The sequence below is a fragment of the Anas acuta genome, chromosome 1 (genome assembly GCF_963932015.1).
Source record: "Anas acuta chromosome 1, bAnaAcu1.1, whole genome shotgun sequence".
In the NCBI taxonomy this organism is placed as follows: domain Eukaryota; kingdom Metazoa; phylum Chordata; class Aves; order Anseriformes; family Anatidae; genus Anas; species Anas acuta.
In genome coordinates, this window is record NC_088979.1 from 168,263,185 (window position 1) to 168,291,183 (window position 27,999).

At 38.6% G+C, this 27,999-nt stretch overlaps 1 protein-coding gene across 1 annotated transcript; it reads right to left on the minus strand.

Annotated features, from left to right (window-relative positions):
- Positions 1-19: 19 nt before the first annotated feature.
- Positions 20-27,990, minus strand: CAND1 (cullin associated and neddylation dissociated 1). The gene is made up of 15 exons (XM_068669265.1): positions 27,737-27,990; positions 23,849-23,992; positions 12,089-12,243; positions 10,433-10,556; positions 9,758-10,014; positions 9,572-9,677; positions 8,985-9,130; positions 7,617-7,909; positions 6,780-6,921; positions 4,667-6,160; positions 3,827-3,922; positions 2,399-2,568; positions 2,137-2,301; positions 1,805-1,912; positions 20-792 (listed from the first exon to the last, which is right to left on the minus strand). Exons 1-15 carry the CDS (start codon positions 27,802-27,804, stop codon positions 568-570), a joined length of 3,693 nt encoding a protein of 1,230 aa, XP_068525366.1. The 5' UTR covers positions 27,805-27,990; the 3' UTR covers positions 20-567.
- Positions 27,991-27,999: the final 9 nt, after the last annotated feature.

Consider the following 27,999-nt stretch of genomic DNA (forward strand, 5'->3'; position numbering starts at 1 on the left):
AAATGACATTTATGTCTGCTTTTTTTGAACTGTGCCCAAGCCCTCTCTTTAATATAATAAATCTTACACAGAATTTATCTGCCACCCAAACCAATTTATGAAGATGAAACAAAACGAAAAAACGAATAAAAAGTTATACAAAAACATGGTGCACCTGGATGCTTGATTCCCACCTTCCCCCACACACACCTTTTTTGTTGTTGTTTACAAGTAGAAAGAGTGAATAAAAGAAAAAAAATCATGGTCACAAAATTTTAACATTTTAATCCTAAATGTTACAGGGCAAATGGATGTTGGAACCTATTTCCATACACCATGCGTCAACTTTTAATTCCCAAATGTGGCCAAATCCACTAAAACAAGAGTGGTTAACAAACTCTGGATTATGGAAATACATTTCTGGAATAAATGCTAGAAAAGCAACAATGGGAAAAGCCAACTGTCTCCATAAAGGTAAATAAAGTGGAACAATGTGTAGATTAGATACTTTTTCTGTTTCTTACTCATAACCTGTCAATTCAGTGCATCTTATGGTTCAACATAATGGTCCCCATTTTGGGCAAACATCTAACTAGTGTCCATTGATTCCAAGTTAGTGGATGATGAATCTTTTTGGATACTTTCAAAGATGGCTGCCAGCTCAGGGTTAGAGCTTATCTGTGACTGAAATTCACTCATTAATGGACTCTTCTCTGCTTCTGGAATGGTTAGAAGCGCTGCTACTGCCCTCATAGCTGATCGTTTGAGTTCATCTTGCTTTTCAAACTCCTGTTTCACTGAATTTGCCTTGACCTACAGAAAAAAAAAAGAAGCTGTTTGAAGATTTAGCTCAACTTTCCCTCTACACCCACCTTAACACAGACAGCTTATGAAGATCTACTTCCTTCCATAGCTTTGGACAACTTTCACAATAGTTTTAAAGGTCTTAAAATGTGTACTTTTTAGCAGACTTTTTACCAGCAGTTTAAAAACAGACTGAAACTTGAACACTGAAAGTAAGCAGAAAAAAAGCTGTGAGTTACCAAGACAATTATCAAATTAAAACAATTCTAGCAGCCAACCTCTAGCTAAGGTCAGTAAACAACATTGAAATGGTATTAACACTTCCAGCCTCCAGAGAATAGAAATTTTTGAAAAGAGTTAACCTTTATTAAAAAATTGATTAGTCTTGTTTGATTTCAGTGATAAAAACAAACTATTGTTAAAAGCAGTCAAATTTCTTGACTCAAAAAATAACAGATTACAGTATTGAAGAAAAGTAAATTAAGCATTAAATCACTATCAGAGTATGTAGCTGGATCAAGACAACAGTAGGTATAGGAGGAGACCAACTGTACCAAGAACCAAGAGTCTCGTAACATAAATGACAAAAGGAGAAAAAAACAGCACCCCTTTACACAGCCTCCATCCTTCAGCACATGATTTTTGACTGCAATAACATCATCAGAAGTCAGAAAAACCCTCGGTACCCTCAATACTTTCACAATTTATAATGAAATGAGACAAGTTGTCCATGTGGCAGCTAGATTTTTAAGGCATAAAAGGAATGTCAAAGAAGTAGAGGATTTTAAAAAGAAGCTTAACAAGTTTACTCTTCAATTTGTAATTTAAGGAAAGGTAACACACATAAGGGCTCATATTATTTGTATTATTTTACCTATTGCAAATTATGAACTGCAATTCAGGAAATGCTGCAGCAATACACCTAGATTCTCAGAATTGTTATTCATACACAAATTTGTTTATACTCCTGTAAGATAATACTAAGTAATTAACAAGCAAAAGTTAACATTTAAAACAATACCTTAGTTGTACATGTAGCACGCAAAGGTTCAACAAGCCTATCCAATCTCTGCAGTACTGCACTTGGACAAAGGGTAGACAGTCTCACCAACATTAAGAAGGTTAGCATCTAGTTTGAGAGAAAAACAATCCCAAAATCAGTTATGCTCAGCATGTGAAGAGAAATTCCTAGAATGCTGTGTAACCTTTCACAGCAACACTTTAAATATTTAGCTATTTAAAACTTCTTTAAACATATCAAGTAGTATTTTTACCATTTCAGTCTATACACTATTTAAAATATTTTTACTGAGTCACTGTGCGTACACACACAAAAAAAAAAAGACAGCTAACCTTAATATCATAGTGGTCCTTCAAGCCATCTTCAACATGGTTCAGGAATTCAAATATATCTAGTCTATCCAAACAGCTATCCAAAAGAGTATACATGCACTCAAAAGCAGCTTTCCTTATGTCCAACCCATCATCAACTGTATGCTTAAATGGTCCCATTTCCACCTGTTGGCAAATTCAAAATTAAAGTTAAGAAGTAATGTATTTAGAATAACTAAGTCTACTTATGTCAGTTTAGCCCTTTTTTTCTTAGTTAACATACCTCTCTGATCAGTTCCTTTCTGACTTTCGTTTCATTGTACAGATGAGGAAGCACAGTATCTAAGAGGTCCCTTATTAATGATGGTTTATTGTGTGCAGCTGAGTTAAACGTCACTAGGGCTACTCTCCTGACATTGAGATCTGGGTCTTCCAATGTTTTCAGAAAATCACCTGCAATTGTGTACAGAAACAGATCAACACATTCCTAAGCTACCAGAAGACAAGCCTACTCAGTACATATAAATGTAACAACACGTCTCTCAGCCCACCCCACACTCAGAGCATTTTCAGACTGGACATTTTGGAGTTCTATAGCACTGCCCTCGTAAAATAAATGCCTGAAAGAATATATCATTTTCATCCCTGATGTTTAAAAGAACTGAAAATTTAAAAAGGAGGAAAACAACAGGCTGTAAACAAGTAAACTCCATAACCACAATAAAAAAAAGGGGGGTAAGAAAACTGAAAATTATTTTTAAACAAAACTAAACAAGATTTTTGCAGTACTACATCCGAATAGTTTTTGACTGTATGAGTATTCAATACTTAGTAAATACTTCCAGAAACCAAAGGGGCATGGCAGCTTTAGTGGAAGAGGAACAGCAGGAGGAGAAACCCACAAGCATAATCAACCAACTTTATATACTATTAAAAACTACTTAAGGTTAGTGATGGAAGTAACATACAACAGCTGACAACCCCTTCACCATAAATAAAAAAGCTGCTCTCTACCAAACTGTTTTTAGAGATGAATCTTCCTCTCCCCAGTACATTCAGCAGTATATGCAGCTTTGTACAGATTTTACAGTGTAATCATATCCACTATAAAACTAACATTCACCATAGCATATTAAACAAATCTACAAGACTATCATACAAATGAGCATTGCAAAGCTCCCTCATAATCAAAGTTCTGGTTACCCAATCCCTGTAATAACTATACATGCTCCCAATAACTTTCAGACCACACAGCATTACAGAATCACAAGGATCCACATTTACAAGTCACCCAGCATTCACATATATACATATTTTAAGTGACAATGTCAAAGATTTCCACAACTACCCTTCTGGTTAAAGACAGTACCTTACTACAACAAACTGCTATAATTCAGCAAGAGCATGGGAAAGGAAATCAGCCGTTAGGCACCATCCTAAATACCCTAGCTCTTTGTATTCTTTGCCCATCGCAGCTTCAATACATACCGCTTTTATCACACATCTTTTACTACTCAGAATTCAAACACACTAGAATTAATACAAACATCCGCCTATTAAGGAAGAACCTGGTAACTGTTGCAACAGCTAACATTAGCAGCTATTTCTGGTACCTACACAATATTTTTTTCTGAAAGCACAAAGAACACATTTTCAATGCAATTTTATCACTGGAAAACTTAGAGGTTGTCACTAAAAGCGAAGAACTTACCTATGCAGTTCTTCAAGAGTGGGTCTATGGGTTGTGGATGATCAGAAATAGTGAACTTAACAGCAGTAACCACTGAACTTCGTGCATATGAGGATCCTAATATGAAATAAAATAATGAGTATGTAACAATAAAACAGCACAACTAAAGCTTTTAATACTAAGAAAGCTGAAAAATAAATGTTACTTATTACTTGCAGTGCCATGTTACTTTCACAGATGCACTGGTGTTGCATTTTAAACAGGGGGCAACAACATAATATTTGTAATAAACATCTTCTGTCACAGAAAACTCAAGTAATGAGCATATTAGGAGACTTTTTTAATTCATCTCACACAAGCCTACAAACAACTTTCCTTTGTGCTTTCTTCATGCACTTCTACTTTACATCATTACAGTTCTTGATGTGAAACTGATTCATGAATTATACACAATGATTCCTCTTAATACTTACAAATTTTAGAATTCTCGTCCAAAATTAGGAATATTGTAGTTTACTTAAAAATGTCAATGCATTATAATTAGTCTATCAAGCACTGCTGTCCCTTTGTTGCCCATGCTCTTCCACTTAAGTTTATAGCTTTGTTGAATGTAACATAATTAAATAAAATACCATACTCATACCAAAAGAAAGATTATAAAGTAATTCCTGTTATGTATGACTAACATCCTAGAGCAAAATGGATCTAAGCTCCATGTTGTTCCTGGTGCGGAAGCAGGGAGAAAGAGCAAAAGTGGAGTATCACAGAACTTATGCAAATCACTTGCAAAAACAAAACAATTTATTAACAGATAGAATAAGGCCATTTGCTACAACATACACAGGAGTTATTACTACTCACCTGATGCCAAGTATCCCTTGAGTCGTGGAAGCAGAGTCTCTGGGTCTATTAAAGTAAGCTTGCCCAAGCATTCAGCAACAACATTCCTTGTACCCTCTTCTGCACATTCGCAGTGTTTCAGAAGTAAGGCCCAGATGTTCTCAACATATGGCTTGAGACCAACCACTGATGCAGAGCTAATTATTTCTTTCAAGGAATGAAGAAGAAGGTATTGCCTCTTAGGTTGGCTGGTTATTTCTTGTAAGACAAATGGCAGATACTCAGGAAGATTGCCAACACTAATACTGCCTAATGCGTAAGATGCTGCTGATTTGACTTCTTCGCTAGGAGAAGAGAATGCTTCTAATATTACAGACTTCAGCTCAATTTGTCCACTTAAGTCAATGTGATGCCCAACTTCCCCAAGAGAAAGCAAAGCCAGAAGCCGAATGGAATCCGTGGACCTTGAGTTCTTGACATCTTGAATGAACTGACCTACAACAGCTGGTCCTTCCTTAGGGCAGGCTCGAGTAAGGGCAGCCACACATTTGGCAATGGAATAGTAAGACTGCTTGTGAGTAAGTGCTGTGCTCTGAGAGTACACTGGACCCGTTAACATGCGCAGTAAATCCATATAGCCTAAATTATTTGTACCAGTCACAACTAAAGCTTGGAAAAATTCTAGCATGGCACTAAGTGCTCCACCCTGGAGTAGAGGCGATCTCACCAGCCCAATAAGTTCGTTGAGAATGGACCCACTAATCTTTGACAAGGAGGAAGGATATACTTTAGCCAGTGTTGTCAGAAAACTGATGGCCATCTGCGACACATGCATATCACTTTCACTAATAAGAGGTGGAAGCTCGTCCAGGACAGCGTCAATCATGGCAGCTGTCAAGCTGTCACTGTAATTCTTAATTAAGATATCTAGAGCAGAAAGAGTACCCAGTTTCAAAGCTCGTTGGTTCTTTCTCAAAAAAGAAGCAAGAATAGGAACTCCTTCCCCAAGGATTGGTCTCAAATCTATCTTCAAAGGAGAACCAGCAATCAGTGTCATGGCCTTCACGGTAGTTAACCGAGTGATCTCATTCTTCAGTCTCTCTAGGAAGATCTGAAGTGTACTAGGCAGGTCTGTACCCAAGCTGTCACCAAGGCTACAAATGATTTGACCCATGCAAGATATTGCCCTTTCTTTCACTTCCTGATCAATGTCAGCAGCCTTTAATCTCTTGATTGTACAAGTAAAGAGATCTTTGATGTAAGGAGTAGCATCAAAGGAAGAAGGCTGGTCTAAAGGACGAATGACCTTCACAAGCTGTTGGGTAACCAGAAGTGCCTCTGATGTTATCTTGTAAAACGGGTCTCCAACACAAGCTACAACTGGAGGTACCAGTGCTTGAACGTGAGGATGAAAGACTTGGGGAGAATGATTGCAGAGGATCACATACAAACAGGACAGAGCATCTATCTTCAGATTAGAAGAACTTGATTTGTCATTCAGTGAAAAAATTATTCCTGGAAGAAAGAAAAATGTACTTTTAGGTTAGGGTATTTATATTCTGTTAGAACACTTCAAAATTTCTGAACGAAGATAGCTGTAACTGTGTCAGGTTGGGTGCAGGAAAACATTTCTTGAATGCTTCTAAGCCCCTTTCACCACTTTATTCAAACAATTACTTTTCAGACTTTCTCTGCACAGAGGACCTGGGCCATTTGATGGTTTGTGATGTCTTTTCTTAATTATAAAGGTAACCTGTACCCTTAACTTTTCCAAATTTACTTTTCCTTTTTACTTCAAAAGTCAGCATTTTAGGCTACAAAAGCTAAAATATGGGCAATATTTTTGATGTAAGAGGGCAGCGTTTGATCTTGCAACAAGAGGCAAATCAACTTTTCATCAAAATATAGAAGAAAAATGTCAAACTTACAGCCAACGCTTGTTTTCAAGATTAATGGATATGTGTCACTAAAATATTTATATGGTTTCACACAGTAGCTGATTATGTTGCCAATTTCTTCAAATAGAAGCAACACTTCAAAGCTTTTGTAAAAAGCAGGGTGAAGATTTTTCTATTTAGAAACTTCATAACCAAGTTGCCAGTAAATCTTTAGGTTAATAGTATGTTTTTCATACCTGGTACAAGTACAGGAACATGTTGTGTTAGGGCTCCAGGTAATACATTTACTAGCTCAGTCAGCATGTTGAAGCAACACTGACGGGTCTTCACACTTTTCTCCTTCATTTGTTTGTGCAAGGCTTTAACAATGTTGGGAACCTGTAACCATCACACATCTGTTAATTGATTCAGTAGCTGACATTTCTTTCACCTTTGATCACTGGGGGATATAGAAGGCTAGGACACATTTTTCTCTATTTCTGATTTCTCCACAGAATCGGAGTTGTTATATAAACAGTAGGAAATGAAGATTCTAAAAGAATTGGTAACCATAAAAACAGCAATTTAACTTCAAAAGGTGAGATGAAACACATGAAAACTAGGTTAGCACTAATAAAACTATATAGAGCAACAACTGAAAATTTAGTCAAATAATTAACTTAAAAAAAGGAAAATGCCATTTGACAACACTACCCTTTTTATTCTGCAAATAAAACGTTGTAGCAAATCAAATTTTATCTTTATCGGTAGACTTTCTGCCTACGTTCTAGAGTGCACAAAAGAACTACTTTGCTTTGGTAAGGTGGCAGAACTACATAGGTCATACAACTTTTACAGGTGAGAGTAAAGAATAAGTCAGCTAAACACATTTGCATGAGCTAGTAATTTTTGTTTCCAAGACTGCTGTACTGTTCTAGGCTAGTTCCCGGGCTTACAAATTATTACTGTAGTACTAAAAGAGAGAGTAATCTACAAATGACAAAAGTATGGCACAGTATATTTCAGGAGCTATCCATACAAACAGGACAACTTCAATGTGTCTTCAACAAGATAACAAAAATGTGATGACCAACCTGACTCTGAAGCATTGTCAAAGGTGTTTCTCCCTGCTCCATTGCATCAGGATCACAAAGCCAACTTTGCACAGGTCGAGTTTGTTTTAAAAGAGAAAGATATGCATGAAAGACATCTGCTTTAACATTCTCTTCACGCTCTTTGAATCTGGCTATTAAAGCAGGAGATACAGTTTTGTAGAATTCTGGAAGCATTTCGTGTCGTGTGCTAACAACAGCATCCAGACATTTAGCAGCTGCACGCCTCACTTTCCAGCTCATGTCATCATCATCACTATATTCATCATCGCTCCCTTAGGAAAAAAAAATGCATATGTTCAAATCTAGACAATCACAGCATCAAGTTTTATTTTAAACAATTAATAAGAACACTCTTTGGTTCTTTGTGTGAGGCACTCCAAAGTAACAGGTGGAAAAGTACGTTACAAACCATACATAAAAGGCTTCTGAACTGCCTAAATCTTAAGACTGATTATTTTCTCTACCATTTTCTCACACTAGTCTTACACATGTATTTATTTAAGCTGCAAACTGGACAAGGTGGTTCCCATCACATTTACAGCCTGACTACTGATTTAAAGCGTGTTCTTCTTTTTCCATGACATAATCAAAAATGCAACAGCTACTAACTGATCAAGATTCAACAAATTATTCTATTCAGTTCTTTCTAGGAATACATCAAACCAAATCATACCCAAAATGACCACAGAAAACATACAATAAGTAATACAAATTGATTAAGGCAACAACTACGCAGCTCATTCAATCTTAAAGTAATAATAATGTTATGCTCTGGGTTCAGATTATATGTATCCAAGTTTTCATAAGCCTTACATATGGCAAAGAATTTAGCCACAATATTAACAATAAATACCTTCTATTTTTCAGTCAAAATCATTTATCCTAACAGAAAAACACCGAGTATCTTTCAATTTTCAATGTATTAGATTGTATGCATTAAATAATGATATTTTATATATTGGAAGTATTAAGAAGTCTTTCCCATGACAAATATGTATTTTCAATTCATTAACCAACACATTTCTTACTTCAGTTCAATCATCCATTTTAGATGCTGCTAGCTTTTACCATCTCATTTTTCCATCTTTCAAAGTATTTTAAAGTATTTCTCTTGTACTTTACATTCACCACTAGAAGTATTTATCTCCAGCAGTAACATCCAGTACTTTTATTGTATATTTATATTTAAATGAGTTCATATGCTGTTTTTAAACATATCTTAAAAAATGAATTCAGAAATATACAAGCCATTCAAATACTTGTACTTATTAGCAATACCACCCATTTTCTCAGACCACTGCAAGTTCACAGGCTCTTTCTCTCCCCCTCACCAAAAACCAAACATACCTTGATCATCATCATCACCACCATCAGCATCCATAGCATTTTCATCTTCGTCTTCATCATCATAATTGTAATTTGGATCATAGGTAAGGTATTTAAGACAAATGTTTATAATAGTAGATACATGAGGATAAACTTCTTTAGGACATCTGCATAGTACAAAAATAAAAGTAAAGTGAAATTACCTACAAGAATTTAAACATTTCTACCTAGAAGATGAAATTATCACATCTTAAACTCTGAAGATGTTATAGCCAAGGCAAGTGTCATCAAATGCATCCATCTGAATCTGTACTTCAGAAAGGACCCAAACTACTAGACTGGAAGATTGCACAAGACCAAGACATGCCTTTGGATATCAAGATTTTGCTTTTATCCCTCATCAGTAGTGGACAGCCTGGCACAGTAGAGTTTATGAAGTGCAGACATACGTGTTAAGCATACTGCTTAACATTTAAGACAGTTATAGGAACAGTTCCAGCTCAAAGCTTGCAAAAATACATTGTACCAAGGAGACTACCAGTTGACACTTAGAAACAAAAAGTACACAACACATAGGTACATCACACAGGTACCTGAGAATTACTTACCTCCTAACAAAGGATTCGAAGGCTTGAATGCAATACTCTCGTAGTTCATCGTCATCTACATTACAAAACTTTACAACCAAAGGAATTATTTTCTCAAGATATTCACCTGATAAAAGAATATTAGCAAAGTCATTATTCTCATCTAAAGAACTTTTTAGTTACAGATAATTTATGTAATTTTCTTACCTATTCTATGACCTGCTTGCCTACTGATAGCAGCAATACACTGTATATAGGTCCTAGTTGTTGACATGGAATCATTTTTAGACAGCTCTGTCAACAGATGTTCAATGAGGTCAACAAAAACCATATTGCCACAACTCATAACCAGGTGACCAAGAGCAATGATGGTTCTTTTCCTCACAGCAAGTCTGGGGCTAGTCAGCTGGGGGAGCAGACAGGTCAGAATTGAAGGATGGAAGTTAACAAGCAGTCCTCCTTGCCTTAAAACAGACAAAACACAAACTCAAACCAATTGAATCTAGGTAACTTTGTTCATATACTCTACCAGAATTATTTTAAATATTTTCAAAACATCACAGAGATTACAATTAAGTTTTTAAACATTCCAAAGGCTTAAACACAACAAAGGAGTTTAAAATATACCTTCAAAGCAACAAGCATTGAAAATTAGCTTAAAGCTACAGTTCTCAGAAGATGAAGCAATAATCAGTTTATCAACCAACTTATCTTCAATACATTAACTTTTTTTTGAAAATGAGGCTTCATCTGTACTTAATATCTTGCCATATTTTTTTTAACTTAAAATAATTTATATTTAATATTTGAAAGATTTCAAAGTTCAAGCTTTAAGGAGTACTTTATCAGCATTCACCAGCATTTCGGAAGAGGGACGTTTACCTGCTCAGCATATCAGCCATGATATCCAGTGCCTCCAGTTGAACAGACACGTCTTCCTGCTTGGCTATAGCACTAGTGAGACGCCCTGTGATCTTTTTGCAAACATTAGCCGCTAATGCAGAACCTGAAAGTACAACAAAACCTCAGCGTTTTCGTAATGAGAAAATACAGGTTTTAAACACCAGATACCCTTTGTCACTATGAGAAGCTGAACATAATATGAAGAAGCTTTCACACCCAACAAAACAAGCTTGAACAGCCAGTTGCTTTGCTAATGTAAAGTATTATGCTCTGCATTAGAACTGGAAGACTACACAGAAACATACTGAGTAGGATAGCTTTAGATTCAGAAGGTGAGCACAACAGAAAGGACACTGCTTTTGGCAGGGCAAGCAAAGGAAAGTGAAGACCAAGACAAGTCTAGAGCAATAAGTAAAAGGAATATAGGTAGAAATAAAGGAGTAACTAAAAGGTAAGGGGAAGCACAGAAGTAGATAAAGCTACTTCTAAAGAACAGCTGTAAAATGAAACAGGATTGTAGAATGATTTTGCATAAGAAGCTACTTAAATCTATTTGAAATACTGCTGCAACATCTGAAAAAAAGGACAAAATATATACCCAATGTATTTTAAAATTCAAGTTAAAATTTCTTCACTGTATCTACGTAGGTTCCCTCCACCATACACGCAACTCCCCGCATCGTTTAGTGTAATATTGGGAAACAGGGAAACATGAACTGCTTCACAACGGCTAGCACTCATCTTCATTTGCATTAAGTTTTCTGTTTTTTTTTTTTAACCCTATTTTTGCAATCTAAATGTGTAATTAATATCAGTCCAACCTGTATTAAATATAGTTTGTTTTTTTTTATACTGAAAGATTTTGCTGTCTTTGAGCCTTACATGCAGCTGAAAATCTGCTTTTGTTTTGTGTGGGCATATAAAAGAATAATAAAAGCTTCAAGTGATTTATTTATTTATAAGTTTTTGCATCTCACCATTACCCGATAAATTCATAATTTCCTTGTGGACTTCCAATAGAGGATGTCAAAATCAGAGGGTTTGGTGTTTTGTTTTTTTTTTTTTTTTTTTTTTAATTTAAGAAACCTCAGCCTCTAAAAATTCATGTCCAAAACCTTTCTAATCACTTTTCTATTCTCATTCATACGGTAACCTACAATATTAGAAAACCACTTGAATAAAAATGTAACACCACGATGATGAGCTATTCATCATTAACATCAGCTTTGGAGTAAAGACTGCACTCATTTAAAACTGCAGGTAAGCACTGCATTAATTTAGCAGGCAATTGTTAGAAACATTGGGTACATTCCAAAACACTTACCTAAACTGAGACAAGAAATCAGATCACTGAAGAAAAATGAGTTACAATCAATTTAAAAGTATACTATCAACCAAAAAGCAAGATGAGATTTAGCTGTGCTAGAGCCTAGAAACATTCCACCACACAATTATTAAGATAGGAGCTTTTACACTTGATTTGTTATACCAATGATTGAATACTGCAAGTTAATTTTCCCCATCCATACAAATCTTCCGTTCAAAAAAAAAAAAAAAAGTTTTTTAAACCAGCAAAATCTGTGAGTACAGTCACAGAAGAAAACTGAAGAATATCTTGAATAGCAAGCTCCTTACCGCTGGAAGCTGGGGGGAGTTCTCCAATCACAGTTTTAAGGCCAATGCTTGAAATGTCACGTAACTGTTCTTTATCTGAAAGCATGTTTGTACAGAGTGTATCTACAATGGTCTCCACTTGATACTCCTTTACTTTACTCACCAAAGGGCCAAGGCTGTATAAACAAAAGAAAGGTATTAGGCTTGTAACCTTAAATAAAACCCTCAATCCTTCATTTTATTTCACTATTTTATTTGAAGTCACAAACTTTTAGATTGGTTTTGGTAGCAATACAAAGCAGAATTTTTAAATCCAAAAACCTTCAACTGGTTAGGCTGAGAAACTCACCTTACATCTAGTAACAAACTACTGGTTTAGTTCATCTGGTTTTTTAATCCATTGATGGAAACAGTTTCTGCGTAACTCTTCTGCTTCACAGTCTCAAAGTCTGAGTCCCTCTTAACTTCATCATACATAATGCCCAGAGTTATAACTAAGTTACCTAGCCAGAGACACCAGTTCATGCGTTTGACCATCAGTGTCCGTCCACACAGTTTGGACAAGTAAGCAAACTTCTCGATTACTGCATCTTTATTCTAGACAACACCTGGGTTCAGTCTGACAGACCCATTCTGTCTCAGAGTGCCTTAACTGAATGCAAACAGTGAAATAAAAATCAATGACTTGGTCTTCATTTACAGACTCCAAGCACCCCTTTACACACTGCACTTGGAGGAACGATAAAAAACATCACCAAACTTGGGGGGTTTAGTTATTCTGTTTGAGAATAAGGACAATTTTTTTTATATCTCTAGTCACGTGTTCCCATTTGTTCAAAACACTGAAGCTGCAGGTCTCTGGTGAAGTCTAGTTCATCTGTCTCTCTGTGGCCTTAGATGCTGCCATCCATCTGCTTTTCTTTGCTTTGTACTGGTATCAAAAGTATTCCCACGTTCTTGCTGTGTTAATGCATTTTCTCACCGTGTTTAATTACTATACAATACATGATCTGATTACATCTATTAGCCACTATGCAATAAAAGTAGTTATGAAAAAAGACATCATTTCAGTACTCAGCAGATCCCATAAATTAATCAAAACTAACATCAAGAACCACAATACAATTAGTTCTTCTCTAACACAAAAGTGGTAGTGTAAGCACTTGGCCACAATCACCAAAGTTATATTAGCAAAACAAGGAACACTACGTTGTAAAAATAAGTTACTTTATAATTCCATTCACCTGTGAAAAGGCTCCATAAGAACAAGACTTCACTCTTTTTCCCTCTCCACTCCAGATTTGCTTACCTGGTTTCTCCCTAAACTTTTAAAACACCTGCCTTCAAACCACCTCAGAAATGGCAAATCAGTTTTGAAAGACTTTACCAATTCTTTTAATTTAATTCCACTCCCCCAAACATGTTACATTAACAACAAACATGTCAAATTCTGCAGAATGAGTATTTTAAGCTGTGTGTTCCATTTAAAAAACAGTAGTCAACTTGCACAAACAGTAACATCTCTGAAAGACACAGCTCCGTTGTTCTACGAGCTTCTGCACGATGATCTTGCCAGCTGCTCTCCCTCTGCAGGGAAATCTATCACATTACACCCAATCAAAGCACGCTTCCTAAGGTAACATCAACACGAGGTGAGATGCAATAGGAAGCTCGAGTTAGTAAGTTTCCGCAGGCTTCAGTTTTGGACTGACCCTGACAAAAGCAAGGGTTGCAGACTAAGGAACTGCATACAAGCCACACAGGAGAACAAGCAACGGCTTGAGGCAAAAATGGAGACAGCAGTAGTGAGGACCATCTACAGAAAACATGGGAACCATGAACTAGAAGTGTAGCTCACCAGCAGAATTCACAGAAACACAGATGCATCTCGAGAAAAGCACTATTTAGTTTTTCTTCCAGGTCAATTAAAGGGATAATGGATAGCACACTGTCTTAATCTGGAGCACAGACCTTCCCCGGGTTATGTTTTATGGCTGATCTAGATGTCCCATCAAGAAAATCCTACAGCCTGATTCACAGCAGCATCTCAATGCTTTTCCACCTATGATACATGCTTCAGCTTGCATCACCATCAAATTCAACCTGAGCTACAATAAGAAGGCACAGAAGGTTTTCAAGAGATTCTACATGCACCCTCAGTGTGAACTTGGATGTGTGAGATGACTTTTGATATGAAGGGCTCACCTAACTGGGTTATGATTTCAGGAAGTGGAAAGACTTGAACAAGGTTATTATTTCAGAAGCATTTTTTAGAAGCTTAAACTTTGTCGCGATGTCGTTTTTGTGTACGTTAGCACCCAACTCGCAGTGCATGATCCAAGCAAGCCTGTGGAAGGGTTTCATCAGGTCTGTGTGGTCTTCTGCTGAGACACCAGAGCGATCAAGTGGCTTCAAGAGCTGCAGCAGCCTCCTGCTGCAACCAACAGAGCCAGAAGCCAGGGATGTTTCTGCAGATCACAAGGGAGGATCCAAATCTTTTTTTTTTTTTTTTTAATCTGCCCTTCAACACCGTACACAATGTACACAGACAACCACTCTACAAACCACAGATATAAAATTGAAGCATATGGAAATAAGTGTATGAACAAATGCAAGAAAAGGAGCATCTTTAAGCCAATTGCAAACCAATTCTATTAGGACTACGTTAAAATACGATGCCTCCATATAGCTTTTTCCCTGCACTGAACTTTAATACTGCATACATCTGCTTTTCGTTAAGATTTATTCTAGCAAAGCTAACAAGAGAATAAAATAATCTCTGCAGGCTTAGTAAACACTAACTTTGGAGAGCTGAAACCAAACTGAAACCCTACAGGAAAAGATGAACAAACTTGTTATCAAAGTAACATTAAGTGTAAGGAAGCAAAGTTTAAGTTTTCAAAAGCCATGCCACCAGTTACTACAAGTACATTGGATTTTTGAGGTTGCAATGATTGAGGGCCATATTATTACTGAAACATCTGAAATATGCATAAGTTTTACAAATAATTGCACCATCTGCTTGTAAAACAGATTAACATAATTAACAACAGAACAACTTCCAACTAGAAGTATTTGTCTAATCTAAATACTTGTCAACTGTCAAGGCAGAACCCTGGAGTAAGACAGACTGTCTTCCCATATTCAGAAAAAAAATAGTATTAAAAAAGTTGTAATGCATTAATTTATAATTCAGTTTTCACTGATCAGAAACCAATAGCAGCTATCAAGCTTTTAGAACAGCTCGGTCACAAGTAAGTTTGAAACAAGGGTAGGTAAATTTCTTCTTCCCTAAATTACCCTCTCAAAGCATTTTACTGAAACAAAACAAAAAAACAAGCCCAAGACACTAGGGAAAAAGGTGGGATGAGAACTTCCAACTTCATAAATGTGATTATCCAATGTAATAATGGAGTTGCCAGATGATGGTAGCGCAAAACCCCGAGTAACAAATAGCAGCATGCAGTGCTAGTAAATGAAGAAGCGCAATACATGATAGTCGAGTTGTACTAGATTACTGGAAGCAAGCAATCTAGATGCAAAGTATTTCCTTTCAGTGATTACAGCAGGGAAAAAAATGCTTTGGCTTTATTTCCTAAGATTCTGAGAGCGATTCTGAATTAAAAGAGCAAGTTTCATATTTAAAAAAAAAAAAAAAACACTGGCACTAAGTCAACCGTACAAAAGAAGAAATAAAAATCAACATGCAAGCAGAAATTCTGTCCAAGATATCTGGCAAGATACTCATCTGTCAATAAAGACTATTACTCTGAAAGCAGATAGTCCAAAATCTAAATCAAGATATGCCACTCAGGCAAAAGCTTCCTTTAAGCCTAAATCATCTAATTCCCACATTACTGTATTATAAAAACCCACAAGTATTTTAAGACTGAAAAAACACCCCTGAGTCTTCATAATCTAAAGGAAAAAGTTGCTGTATATGTATTGAGACAAGCACACAAGACAACAAGCGAAGCAGTCTGTCTTGTTTTACTGGAAATGGGTCTGGAGCTGAAGCCTAAGTCTCCAAGAACACAGCTGGATCCTGGGTTCACCACTAGCTAATAAAACTGTCAGGAAGGCAGCTGCAGGGGAACACGCCAGTGACCCATCGCATTCAGAAGGAAAGGCTCGAGGCAACAGCATTCAGCATACAGGCACTCAAGTCAGTTTAGGAGCTCAGTACTGTATTTGCCAAGACAGAGCAAGACAACCCCACTCTTTTATTACCTTGCTGGTACTGCTGGGGAGACCAATTTCTGGATTGTTTTAGCAGTGAAGATCTGAGGATGCGTACCTCAATTCTGAAGAGCTGTCAACAGCAAAATGTTACCTGCTATTAATTTTACTTGTCAACCTATACATGCTTTGGATTTTCTCACTGAAATGCAACTTGGCCCCTCGGACCTTATTGAATTAACTTCTGAATGTACAGTCAAACATAAATTTATTCATTTTGAAGTTGTATATTTTACTGATTCCTCTTTCTGGATGCAGCTACTGTCCTTTCGACTTTACAAGGGGGGAGAAAAGAACAGTCTAATAAAACAGTTTAGAAGCACCTACAGGGTAAACACAAACTTGTCTGTTCCAAATTCCTCTGAAACTGTCTTCTATCCTGTCTCTGAGCATCAAGTTGTCCACTCCTGCCACAAAAGCTTCCAAACACACTCCAAGTTCCCTACACCTTTCACACTTCTTACTGTCTATGTCCTCTCTGTCACTCCAAAGTCACCCTTTTTCACCACATAGCTCCCACCACAGGATGACTGTGGGCCTTCAAAATCATTGTCCACCTGATCTGGTCACCCATTTTCTCCACTCTTAAAAAAGACCATGTTCCAACAGCCCCAACTAGATGCCAGACACAGATTTTAGAGGGAGCTAGACGGGAAGACTAGGCTTAAACTTCGAAGACTGCAGGCCAGTGACTCCAGCTGGATTGAAAGGCCTGAGATCTACAGCTTTCACTCTAGGATAGCTAGCAAACATGGCTCTATATGAGAGGGCAACAACATACACCTTCCACCCCTAAAGCCTGCTCTACGTGCCCCCCATTACTGTTACCTTTCTTCCCCATGTCCACAAGTCACAGTAGCAAGAGCTAACTGTCATCAAAAATGCCCAACAGAAGCAAAAGGCAGCAAGAAAGTGCAGACATGAAAAGCACGTGCAATAACTTATCTGTTACATAAAGCAAACTTTTGCATTCAAGCACTATGTGTAACTTACGTTATGATAGTAACCACCGAGTAAGTTCCAACGTCTTGGCACCAGTGGTCTGTCACTATGTTAGGCAAACCTATGAGTTTCTCTTTCAGTGGCAATACTCATAACACCCTGCCCCCATGAAATCAAAACGTTGTTAGCACTTGAGGCACAGCACCTACAGAAAAAGCCCTGGAACATGCTTTTGCCAACTCCCAAGAGAATCGTACCTACTCTTTTCCAGGCCTTCCTTCACAAAGTGTAACCTGCATGGTTTCTCTCCTTGCCACCAACACCCTACTCGTGTCATAGAGCCTGCTCAAAATAACTGCAATTTGGGAACTAAAAAAAAAAAAAAAAAAGGCAGCAAAAAGCAGCATAGACGAAGCATATCTACCAAAAACATGCACTGCAATATTACACTTTTTTTTTTTTTCCAGCACAAATCTTCAAACAAATCTGACATGGAGGCCAACTCCCCAAATTAGGTCAAAGACCTTATGATTGCCCCAGTGCCATAAACTGAGGAAGATTGTAAAATGCTCTGCAAAATAGAATGAATTGCAGAGATGCAGCTATCTTAAAAATAACTACATAAAAACTACTTTGGTATAACATTTCTAGAAGGTTCCGCATGCAGGTAATTTCAAGAGAAGTGTTAATTGAGATACCGGCTGATATAGGATGAAAGGCATAAAAAGAAGCTCTTTAAGTGCACAGAAACAAAGATGCAATGGAACGGTTTCTCACCTGCTTCAGCAGGCAAGCTTACTCCTGCAGAAATGAACAACCCTAACAGAGCAGCCTTGGTTAAAAACCTCAAAACTCGAGCCCTAAGCTGGCACCATCCTTTAATTGAGGGCCAGCGGCAGTACCAACATCTTCACATTCCAGCTAACCACCTCCACAGCTGCTAAATCCCAGAAAGTAGGGATTCAGAAGACCATATCCACAACCTTAATCTGGTCATGTTATTGTTTCAATCATGAAAAATGAATACTGCAGTCTTAGGGTAATTTTTAGACACTGCTATGAGCGAGGACAATTTCTCCCCCCCAGTACAAAAGCCCTGGCAAGTTTGTAGATGAGCATCTGCCAACACACAAATTACCACCAAGAATTTTCTCTCAGACACAGATAGGCCAAGCCATCCCTGACTGCATCCCTGGAAGCTGAAACATTTTCTCCAGCTGCTCAAAAAGCTCTCAGATTTCTCCACAACCTGATTTCACTCTTCAACCAAGCCTTCCCATCACTAGCTCCTCTTCCAGAGCACACCGCTGGCAGTCAGTGGCTATGCACAGCACCACTGCACTGCTCTACTCTCACTGCATAACAAACTGTTTTGCAAGCAACGCAAGCACAAAGCACGTAAACAGAAACGATCACAATTCCAAGGTATGGCAACCATCCACAGCAGTCTGAAGAGAGTAAATTCCCTGTGCGTTTCAGTCAAGACTACAGTCCAGAAAGGTGTGACCACAGAATCTGTGGGAACTATTTTGCATCTATAACGCTTCATACCCCAACAAAGTATTGTAAACAGAAGCATAAACAAGCAGATGTACAATTACAGAAACATTAATATAAAACCAAACCTCAGCAACATCTCAAAACTACAGGTAGCCCTCAGAGTAGCAATCCCAAAAGACAGCAAACTCGCTGTCTATTAATCAAAAGCGATCTGGTTGGTGAGATTCCAGGTGGCAATGTCAGCCCTCTTTTTGCTGATATGAAGATCGCGTCTCCTGCTTTTGCAGTTTGCAAAGATTTGCACAGCTCTATGAAAATACACCTCCCACATCCCAGGCATCTGCAGCTGACACCATCTTTTTACGCACCAATGACGGACAGACCGTATTTCCACCAAAAAAAAAAAAAGTTGCTCCAGAAGCGAAAACACCTAAAATAACGGGTAGGATGCTTAGTTTTTCAATGTAAATAAAGAGAAACTAAAATAATCAGCCCAGAAGTTGGTCAGTTAGACACATTAGATTATCAGTTAAGTAAACACTTTTTTTGCCAATGTCTGAAAACGACAAACTACTGAAGTGACATAAGTCACTCACACAAACACTTGAAATTACAGTCCATAGAAGGCGTTAAACCAGACTTAACCTGAATTAGCATCTTCATTTCATTATTCATTCCTCTTAATTCTGATTATGTTCAATAAAGTTGACATAGCATTTGTAAAAAACACTACCTTAATCTTTTCTGGCCTTTCAAATCAGGAGATATCACTTACAGACCTTATTGTTAGCATCAGGTTGCAAACTCAGCTTATCAAAAGGAGAAAAACTACTTCTCCTTTTTTTTTTTTTTAATTGGAGGTACGTTTTCGTTATTAAGTCCTCTTTGATCTTTTCCTTTTCATTGAAAAATCACATTTTCCAATAATTTGCATCCAACTTTCCTTAAAGTCAACAGCCCCTTCAGCTGTCTATGGAAATAAACAGCAACTATAGCAGCATCTCCTTTAAGTTGTATACATCTGAAAATAAAAGTGTTCATAGCATGCCCTCCCTGCTAGGAAGAGGGATGTCATCTCACAACCAAATGTAGGCTGAAATTAGTATGGCTATCAAAGAAACACATTTACTTACAGGGAAGAGTTAAAATTCACAAATGGAAAATAAATGTATTTGATTCAAATCACCAATATAGCAGGATGTATAACAGTGTATTAGCACAGCATCCAAAACACTTTAAAGCTGCTAAACCAGCTCAGCCACACAACATATGTGCATCATCCTGCTCACATTAATGACTCACACTCGCAGCATCAGGCAGGGTTCCCTACGTTGAACTACTGCCCGGAGAAGTCAGGCTGATAAATGCAGATAAACTACAGGATGACAAGGGGAGGAATCACTGGAAGCAGTTACTTCAATCCCACTTTTCTATTTCATATTTTGAGATATATACATATACGATGAATGATTATTTATTTTAAGTTTCAGGAAGCTTTTTAGTGTGAAACAATACAAATGTATCAGTACAGGTTTTAATGGCAGAGTATCACCCCATAAATAGCTACCAGACCGGGAAGCAGTTCATCCTTAAACTGCAGCACTGAACATAAGGAGTGATTAATGGCAGTTTGGGCCAGCAGAGCACTACCAGCAGCGAAGCACAAACAATCCAGCCCACACTCAGGCAAACCACACCGCTTGTCTAATCCAGATGCAGGTAACCTTGGATAGAGCTACAGGCAGTAAAACTCCCGCCACCACAAGGTGCTCAGGGTACCTTTCAGGGCACTACACAACTAGCCTTAAAGCATGAATGGTGTAAGAACATCCAATAGTATTTTTTACATTGGCTGACTGTAAAATAGCTTTTGATCATCAGAACAAAGAAGTCCTTCAGAAAAAAACACAACACACACTAAAATATTCTTAAGACAGACAAGGTGAAAAAACTGACCTAGTTTGCATCTACTGCCTGAAATAACAGAAGTTTGATGACTACACTCCTTTCTTCTCTGTAGGGTCAAAGCTGGCTGATTTTTAATGCAAGAGTATTAAATCAGTTTATTTATTTTCATTTTGATTCAGAGATGAACACCACAACCATCTTGCAAGATAGTTACCCAAGTATCCATGAACTCTCAAGCTGTTCAGCAAAGACAAACATGTTTTATCCTATCCAAAAGCAGTATGATATAGCTGAAAGGTTCAAAAACAAAAACACCAGTGTGCTTTGAAGAGATAATGAGAAACAAGTTCATCAGCATTTTAACCAACAGAGCACTTCCTATCCAAATGTGAAAGAGATTAGTGGATAAGGCAAAACTTACTTGTTACTACACTTGCATAAGAAAAAAAACATTGCTTTATGACTGCTCTGAGTTACTTCAAATCTTCTCTGTTCAGTGGCATCAGTAACCAAACCTTGAAAGAACAATCCTCCTTGAAGAGATTCTTTCCTTTTTAAGGACTGATCAGTAACATTGCCATTCAGTGCTTCCATGGACCTAGCTGGAAGATTCCCCAACGAATTGCAAATCTTTCTTCCCCCCAAAAAAAGCTGTCTCAAATACAAATTCAGCAGGACAGAGCTTTCTGTGTACTGTTAAGGCACTCCTATGAAAGGGAATCTATACTTGAATGGGTCATCAAGCATCAGCCTGATGAAAGTTCCTGCTGATAGTCTCTAAAGAGCACCAGAGCATTTAATTTAATAAGGTAATCTAAACACAGTTTATGCTTTCCTCAGCTGAAAGTGGCAGCAAACACATAACAGAAATACACAAATAAAGAACAGCAACACAAAATATTTTAAAACCAAGAAGTAGGGGAAAATAGACTGGCCAAATCTAAATTAACAAATTAGGTTCCTACCTAGCGTTGTAGCAGATCGAAAATCTAGTTTAGATCATCTTAAACTGCCTTAAACTACAGCTCAGCAGTGCTTCAACCTCTCCTATCCTGTACTCCCAGTATTGTTGCTACCAATGCTCATCTGAATGTAGGAGGAGAGAGCTGAGCCAGAAGAAATCTAACTCCCCGAACCAGTCTACAACAAAACCAGATGCACTCAAGAAAATGGACACAGAGGGGAAGAACATCAGAACAGCAGCAAAATTAGCTTAGACTGGCTTAAAACTGTGACAGAACAATACTGTGAGTCTAAGTTACCTGAATAAAAAAGTGCCTTTTTACAGTGGTGTCACTGGCCCCTCATCCCATCTGCATCCCCTTCCCTCCCACCCCCCAAAAAAGCGTATCTGCAAGTGATGAGAATGCCAAAAAAGTTGATACACTCAAGGTACAAATTCTAGATGAAAGCTCACAATTTCCTGTGAAGTTTTTCATCTTGTTTCTTGTCCCCTTACAAGAAACTTAATGCTGTTCTTTAACGCTGCTTGGATTTTTTCTAAAAGTATTCCAAACTTTAAATTGATTCTGTCATTTTAATTAAATCCAAGCATTTTATCAGTGTGTCAAAGCGAACTTTAAAAATGGAAGAACGGTTAATAAGAAAAGCACAGGCCATGCCCACCTGCACAGGCAGCTATCTATTTTCCTCATTCTCTTTCCTTTGAAGTCTTTAACGTTACCTGCACTTTAGGTCCAAAATCCTAACCTTGTCATTAAAGATTGTTACATATACACTGCGTGCATTAATCTGAATTTCAGGGTAACTTCAGGCTATGCATTGTAGATGAGTGCTGCATGTATGCTGCAACCATTTTTTTCCACAGAACGTTACTTTACAAAAAGCCAGCTCTAAGCCCGAGCCAAGTTTCATAATAATCTACTTAATACTTTTCATGCATGTGTCTCTTCTGACTGAGCACAGGCACCCTGCTTCCAAGCCAAAAAACTTAAGCTGTGCCACAAGGTACTTTGACGTTTTAGGGCTTTACATTCAAAAGCAACATGTTGGTTTGTGTTGTTTAGAAAACCTGGCAGGAGACATGTTTCAACAAAACTGCAACTCTTATAAGAGTAGTGAAAAAGTTGTGATAATTATATTATTTATACAGCTCACAGAACATTAAACTTTGGCTGGAAACTTGCTACTCTCGTATTAGATCCTCTGTGAAAGGTTTTAGTTATCACATAAAATATTTCAGAAGCCAAAGCAAGCGCCTCTTGTAAGTATATAAGCAGATTTATGTACGCACAGGCTTTAATTTTCTGCTTTGTTCATGTGATGGGTCAAATTGTAAAGAACAAGCTGAAACAAACTAACTGAGCTAGTCACAATGTGAAACTTCTTCAAAGCTGTCCCAAACTCTGCAGTGGTACATTTACTTCAACACATGCTTCACAGAACCTGAGACTCAAGTAGATCAGATGGGATATTTAAAAAAAGATCATGAACAAGAAATATTCTTATCGGAACACCAGGAGCTTCTTAACAGAGATGCCCTCCTTATAGGAGGCAAAAGGAGTCAGAAGAATTAAGTACAAAAAGTCATAATAAATGTAGCACCTCTTCAAAGAGGTGGAACACAGCCAGAAACACCACACCACAGGTAAAGTTAAATAAAGGGAGGAAGAAACGCCACTGAACCAACAGAAGCCTCTGAAAAGCAAGTAACTGCACCCTGACCCCATAAAACATCTGCGGTTCCTGTAAAGCACGTAAAACCATTCACACAATATTTCAAATGCTAGTGAAGAGGTAAGTTCTATATTTGATTAAAAGGTAAATACACAGCCTTGGTTATGTTATTTCTGTTTGAGAAAGCAGATCATGGTACTGTAGTATCGGAGTAGTTTTCGCAGTTAAATATCAATGTGGCAACTATCTAGGAACTATGATCTTGAAAATCTATTTAGTATTCAAGATTTATCACCAGAGAACAAGTACATCGTTCATATACCTTCAGCAATGACTGCACACCATATTTGTCCCCTTAAACCCCAAACGTTAAATTGCAACGTTGACAAAAGATAGTTCTGTAAGAAGCTATGATTAATGCAGACAACCTGCAAAGGTTCCTATGTGGACAACAGATTCACGTTTATTTTGCATAGCAGTGGTCCTTTATTTTTTAATTTTTTATGTTTTTCAGTCAACAGATGATTTTTTACATCACAGAGAAAGAATACATACCATTTGACAGCTAAGTTCTGCACCTCACCATTTTTATCTTCCAGTAATTTCAAGATCATCTTCACCACCTTCCTTTCACTGTCATCATCCAGCTTAATAGAATCTTTCTGTAGTTCCGTCATCAAGTCATTAGTAGCCATAAACCTGACAAAAGAGAGTCAGATAATAATTGCTAAAGGATATATATGGGTCATTCAGTGCCCTACAATTCAAGATTCTCAGTTTCCACTATTTGTTACCAAATAAACCACACTTAACATTGGATTAGAGTTACCTGCTTTGTGATACAAGCAGCATTTCTTCTACTTATAAAATAAATAAGGAGAAAATGTCATTTTAAATTACAGTTTAACTTTTGGTCAGATCATCATCTTTCCTTGGTGAAGACAGCTCCACATTTTATTCCCAATGTTTACGCTGCGCTCCAAATAATCTCCAGCAAGAAAACTGACGCTTTCCCAGATTGGAAGTAGTTCTCTCACTAGCTACACAATTTTTTTCTTAAGCAAGAAGAATAATACAGTTTTTCAAACATTCTCCCACAAAAATAATATGCCAGACATCAACAGGGAAATAAAAGCGAAAGCTATGATTTATAAATTTCTCATTTTGTCTGTCCAGACTGGTTTGTTTATAGTCAGACAATGGCCAATGATGTTTATCCAGCCCTCAATCTAGGGCATGACATTAAAGTCTAAAATTAATTTTTGAGAGGTCAAGAAAACAAAATCAGCTTTCCTATCAGTTCATTTAGTATTCAATACCACCATCACACCAACCAATACAAGAACATACTGAGAAATGACTTTCCAAAAATACTTCTTTTATGCCTTTTGTTTCTTTTCCTTCTAAAGTCTGTTTCCCAATCTGTTTTCCTTTCCTAAGCGTCCTTTCTTCTCAAGAAAAGTAATAGAGATGCCTTACTCAATTACAAATCCCAGGGGCTCCAATGTCAATCCCAGCCCCCAGACAAAAATGGTCTGCTAATTACACAACTAGGGTTAACATTTGGGCTTCCGACACATCAGCCTCAAGCAGCCATCGCCTAAGCTCAGGTCATCCTTGGAAGGTTATCTCCACCGCCTGACCTGCTCGATATTTCTTTATTGAGAATGAAAGCCAAGAGCACCTAATCTTAATGTGCATCACAAATGCCAGATGACTCCCCTCAAATAATGGACCCCAACTTATCCCGTCTTGTAACGCGGCCGTTCCAGTCTAACAGTCTCAAGGTGTTTCTAACTAAGATAAGTGAAGCCCTCACTCATTCTTCATTTGCTCCAAGAGTGCCGCCGAAGCAAGCCTGTAATCTGACAGGAACCAGATGTGTGCATAAACAGATGATGGATGTGAAAGGCACCAGCCTGTACAAAGAGCAAGGGAAAAAGCTACTTGAAAAGTAAAGGGAAGGGGCAGATCGGACGGGAATAAGGGCATCCACAAACCAAGCAGCACTAAAACATTTAAAAGCCATCTCCATGACACTGCTGTATTTACCTCTTTTTCTTAAACCTTAACAGCCTCCCCTCACTTCCTTGGGCAATAAATCCCGTTTCCTAGCCTTCTGAGTTCACATGCACTCATCACCTACTTGTGACAACTTCCTCTGCTAAGCAGAGCTTGAACATCCTCAGCTCATCAGCACTTCTAGGCTTGGCTACAACTGAGGAGTCCTCCTGGCGGATTCCTACATTTAAAAAACAAAATACCCGAACCCCACAGTGGCATGGGGAAGACTGGCAACTCTGAATTGAAGGAGCTGGTATTTAGCAACACAGTTTTGAGTGGTGTAGCTGTGGCCTTTGACCAACTTTACGTGGTGCAAAGCAGCAGCGCATCGGTAGCTCCTCGCCCCTTGTACTCGGGGCAGCCATCCTCTTCCTCCTACAGCCCCAAAGTAAACTGCCACCTTACATCACTGCCCACTTCGAACTGAAGTTTCCACACAATAAATGCCACAAACAATTGCATCAGACAAGTTAGTTTATCCAAAAAAAAATGTGGATTAGAATTTACTGTGGAACAGTTACTTGAACTGTGGTTTGCAGTCAGCTCCCTGGTATCAACAACTACACCGAGCCCCTTCAAATACACACAGTCTAAGAATAAATCCACTTATAATTACTAGTACTAAGAACTATTTTATCCATTATGCAAATACATGATACATGCAGAGGTTTCATAAAACATAGTATTGCATAACAGCCAGTTTGTAGAGGTCTATCGTCACCCATTTTACCGTTTCTAATACAGGATTTTAATCTATGTTGTTATGATTTTTAAGTATTTCAGAATCCCAAGGTTGTTCAAAGCCCCTGGAATGGGTGATCTGCAGAGTATGCTCTCCTAAAGCAACTACAAAACAAGTTTTAACTACACGCAGCTTGGAAAACAACTTACTACAACCTCATCTGATAGGCATAGCCTCTCTTTTATGCAAAAAGTTTTAAAATCATTGGAAATCAATACTAAGAAGCAAATCCATCCCAATATTTTGTAAGACATCCTTCCCATAAGCACTAAATGCAAAGCTCACTTATTCACAGAAAAAAATTAGCATGATAAAACTAAAAAAAATATTCAGAAAACAGTTTGAATCTATTTTTAAGCGTAATTTAAATGACTCAGGCAATTCTGGTCTGCATCTTTTCAGACTAATCAGTTTTCGTTGTTTTTCTTTTTCTTCCCCGAAGTTTCTAGCCTAAACTCTCCTGGTAACATCATACTAGAGAACCTGAAAGAGATGGACAGAAAAAATACATACTTTTATCGTGCCTGTGCTTCAACGGTTTTGACAAAAGCCAACCCTATGGGTACTTAATCATGGCCTGTTTTTTTTTAGATTTTAATATATTAACAAGAGGCTGCTTTGGACGTCACTGTGTCCTTTAACTACAAACTAAGAACTGTAAAGGTGCAAAAACAGAAAAAACGCCAAGTGCGTTCTATGACTTTTCCCTACCTGTATTGATCCACTCTCTGTAACAAATGAAAGCTTCATACATGAATTCCTGGGTACGCACAATGCAGGCAAAGAAATTTAATTATCTTTAACCTAATGGTTTGTTAGAGCCACTGTGTAAGTGGTCTCTTTTTTTTAGTTGTTTTTAGTTGTTTAGTTGTTTTAGTTGTGTGGCTTTTAGTTGCTCTGCTATTTCATTACCTGATACACCATCTTTTGCATTTTATCTCCTGTAACCAAACGGTTACTCCAATAAATAGTAACAGTCTGGTGACAGATCCTAAGCTCCAAAATACATATCCCAGTCCCGCCTTCATAAAATTTAACTGGACTCCTCTTTCTGGACACACACAGTTTTAGAGGGGTCCTACAGGAAGGCTGTGGAGGGACTCTTTGTCAGGGGATAGAGGAATAGGACAAGGGGGGATGGCTTTAAAGTAAAAAAAGGTGGGTTTAGATTGGATATAAGGAAGAAATTCTTCACTGTGAGGGTGGTGAGGCCCTGGCACAGGCTGCCCAGAGCAGCTGTGGGTGCCCCATCCCTGGAGGTGCTCAAGGCCAGGCTGGATGGGGCTTTGGGCAACCTGGGCTGGTGGGAGGTGTCCCTGCCATGGCAGGGGGCTGGAGCTGGGTGAGCTTTAAGGCCCCTTCCCACCCCAGGCTCTACACGGCGAGCCCAGCACCCCCCTGCCCACACCCCGCAGCACCCCGGAGCCGTGGGGGTGTGAGAAGCCGAGGCCCAGGGCCCCCCAGGCCCGTCCGTCCCGCACGGCGCCGAGCAGGCCCCGCTCCTGCGGGCTCCGCGGGCCTCGCACCCGCCGCAGGCTGCGGAGGCCGCGGCTCCGCTCCTCAGCGTGAGTGGAGGGAGAGGAGAGGGGAGGGGAGGCCCTGAGGCGAGGCGGGCCGGGCCCGGCGGCGGCTCCCACCTGAAGTCCTTGTCGCTGGACGTCATCTTCTCCAGCAGGTTGGAGATGTGGTACGAGGCGCTCGCCATGTTGACGGGCCCGGCCGGGAGCAGCGGCGGCGGCAGCAGGAGGAGGAGGAGGAGGAGGAGGAAAGGGGAGGGGGGGGGAGGGGGAGGGCGGCGCCTCCCGGCTCCGCTCGCCGGGGCTGGGCCTGGGCCTGGGCCTGCTGGGGCCGCCGCAGCCCCCCGCGCGCCGCCGCCGCCGCCCGCGATTGGCGGCGCCCG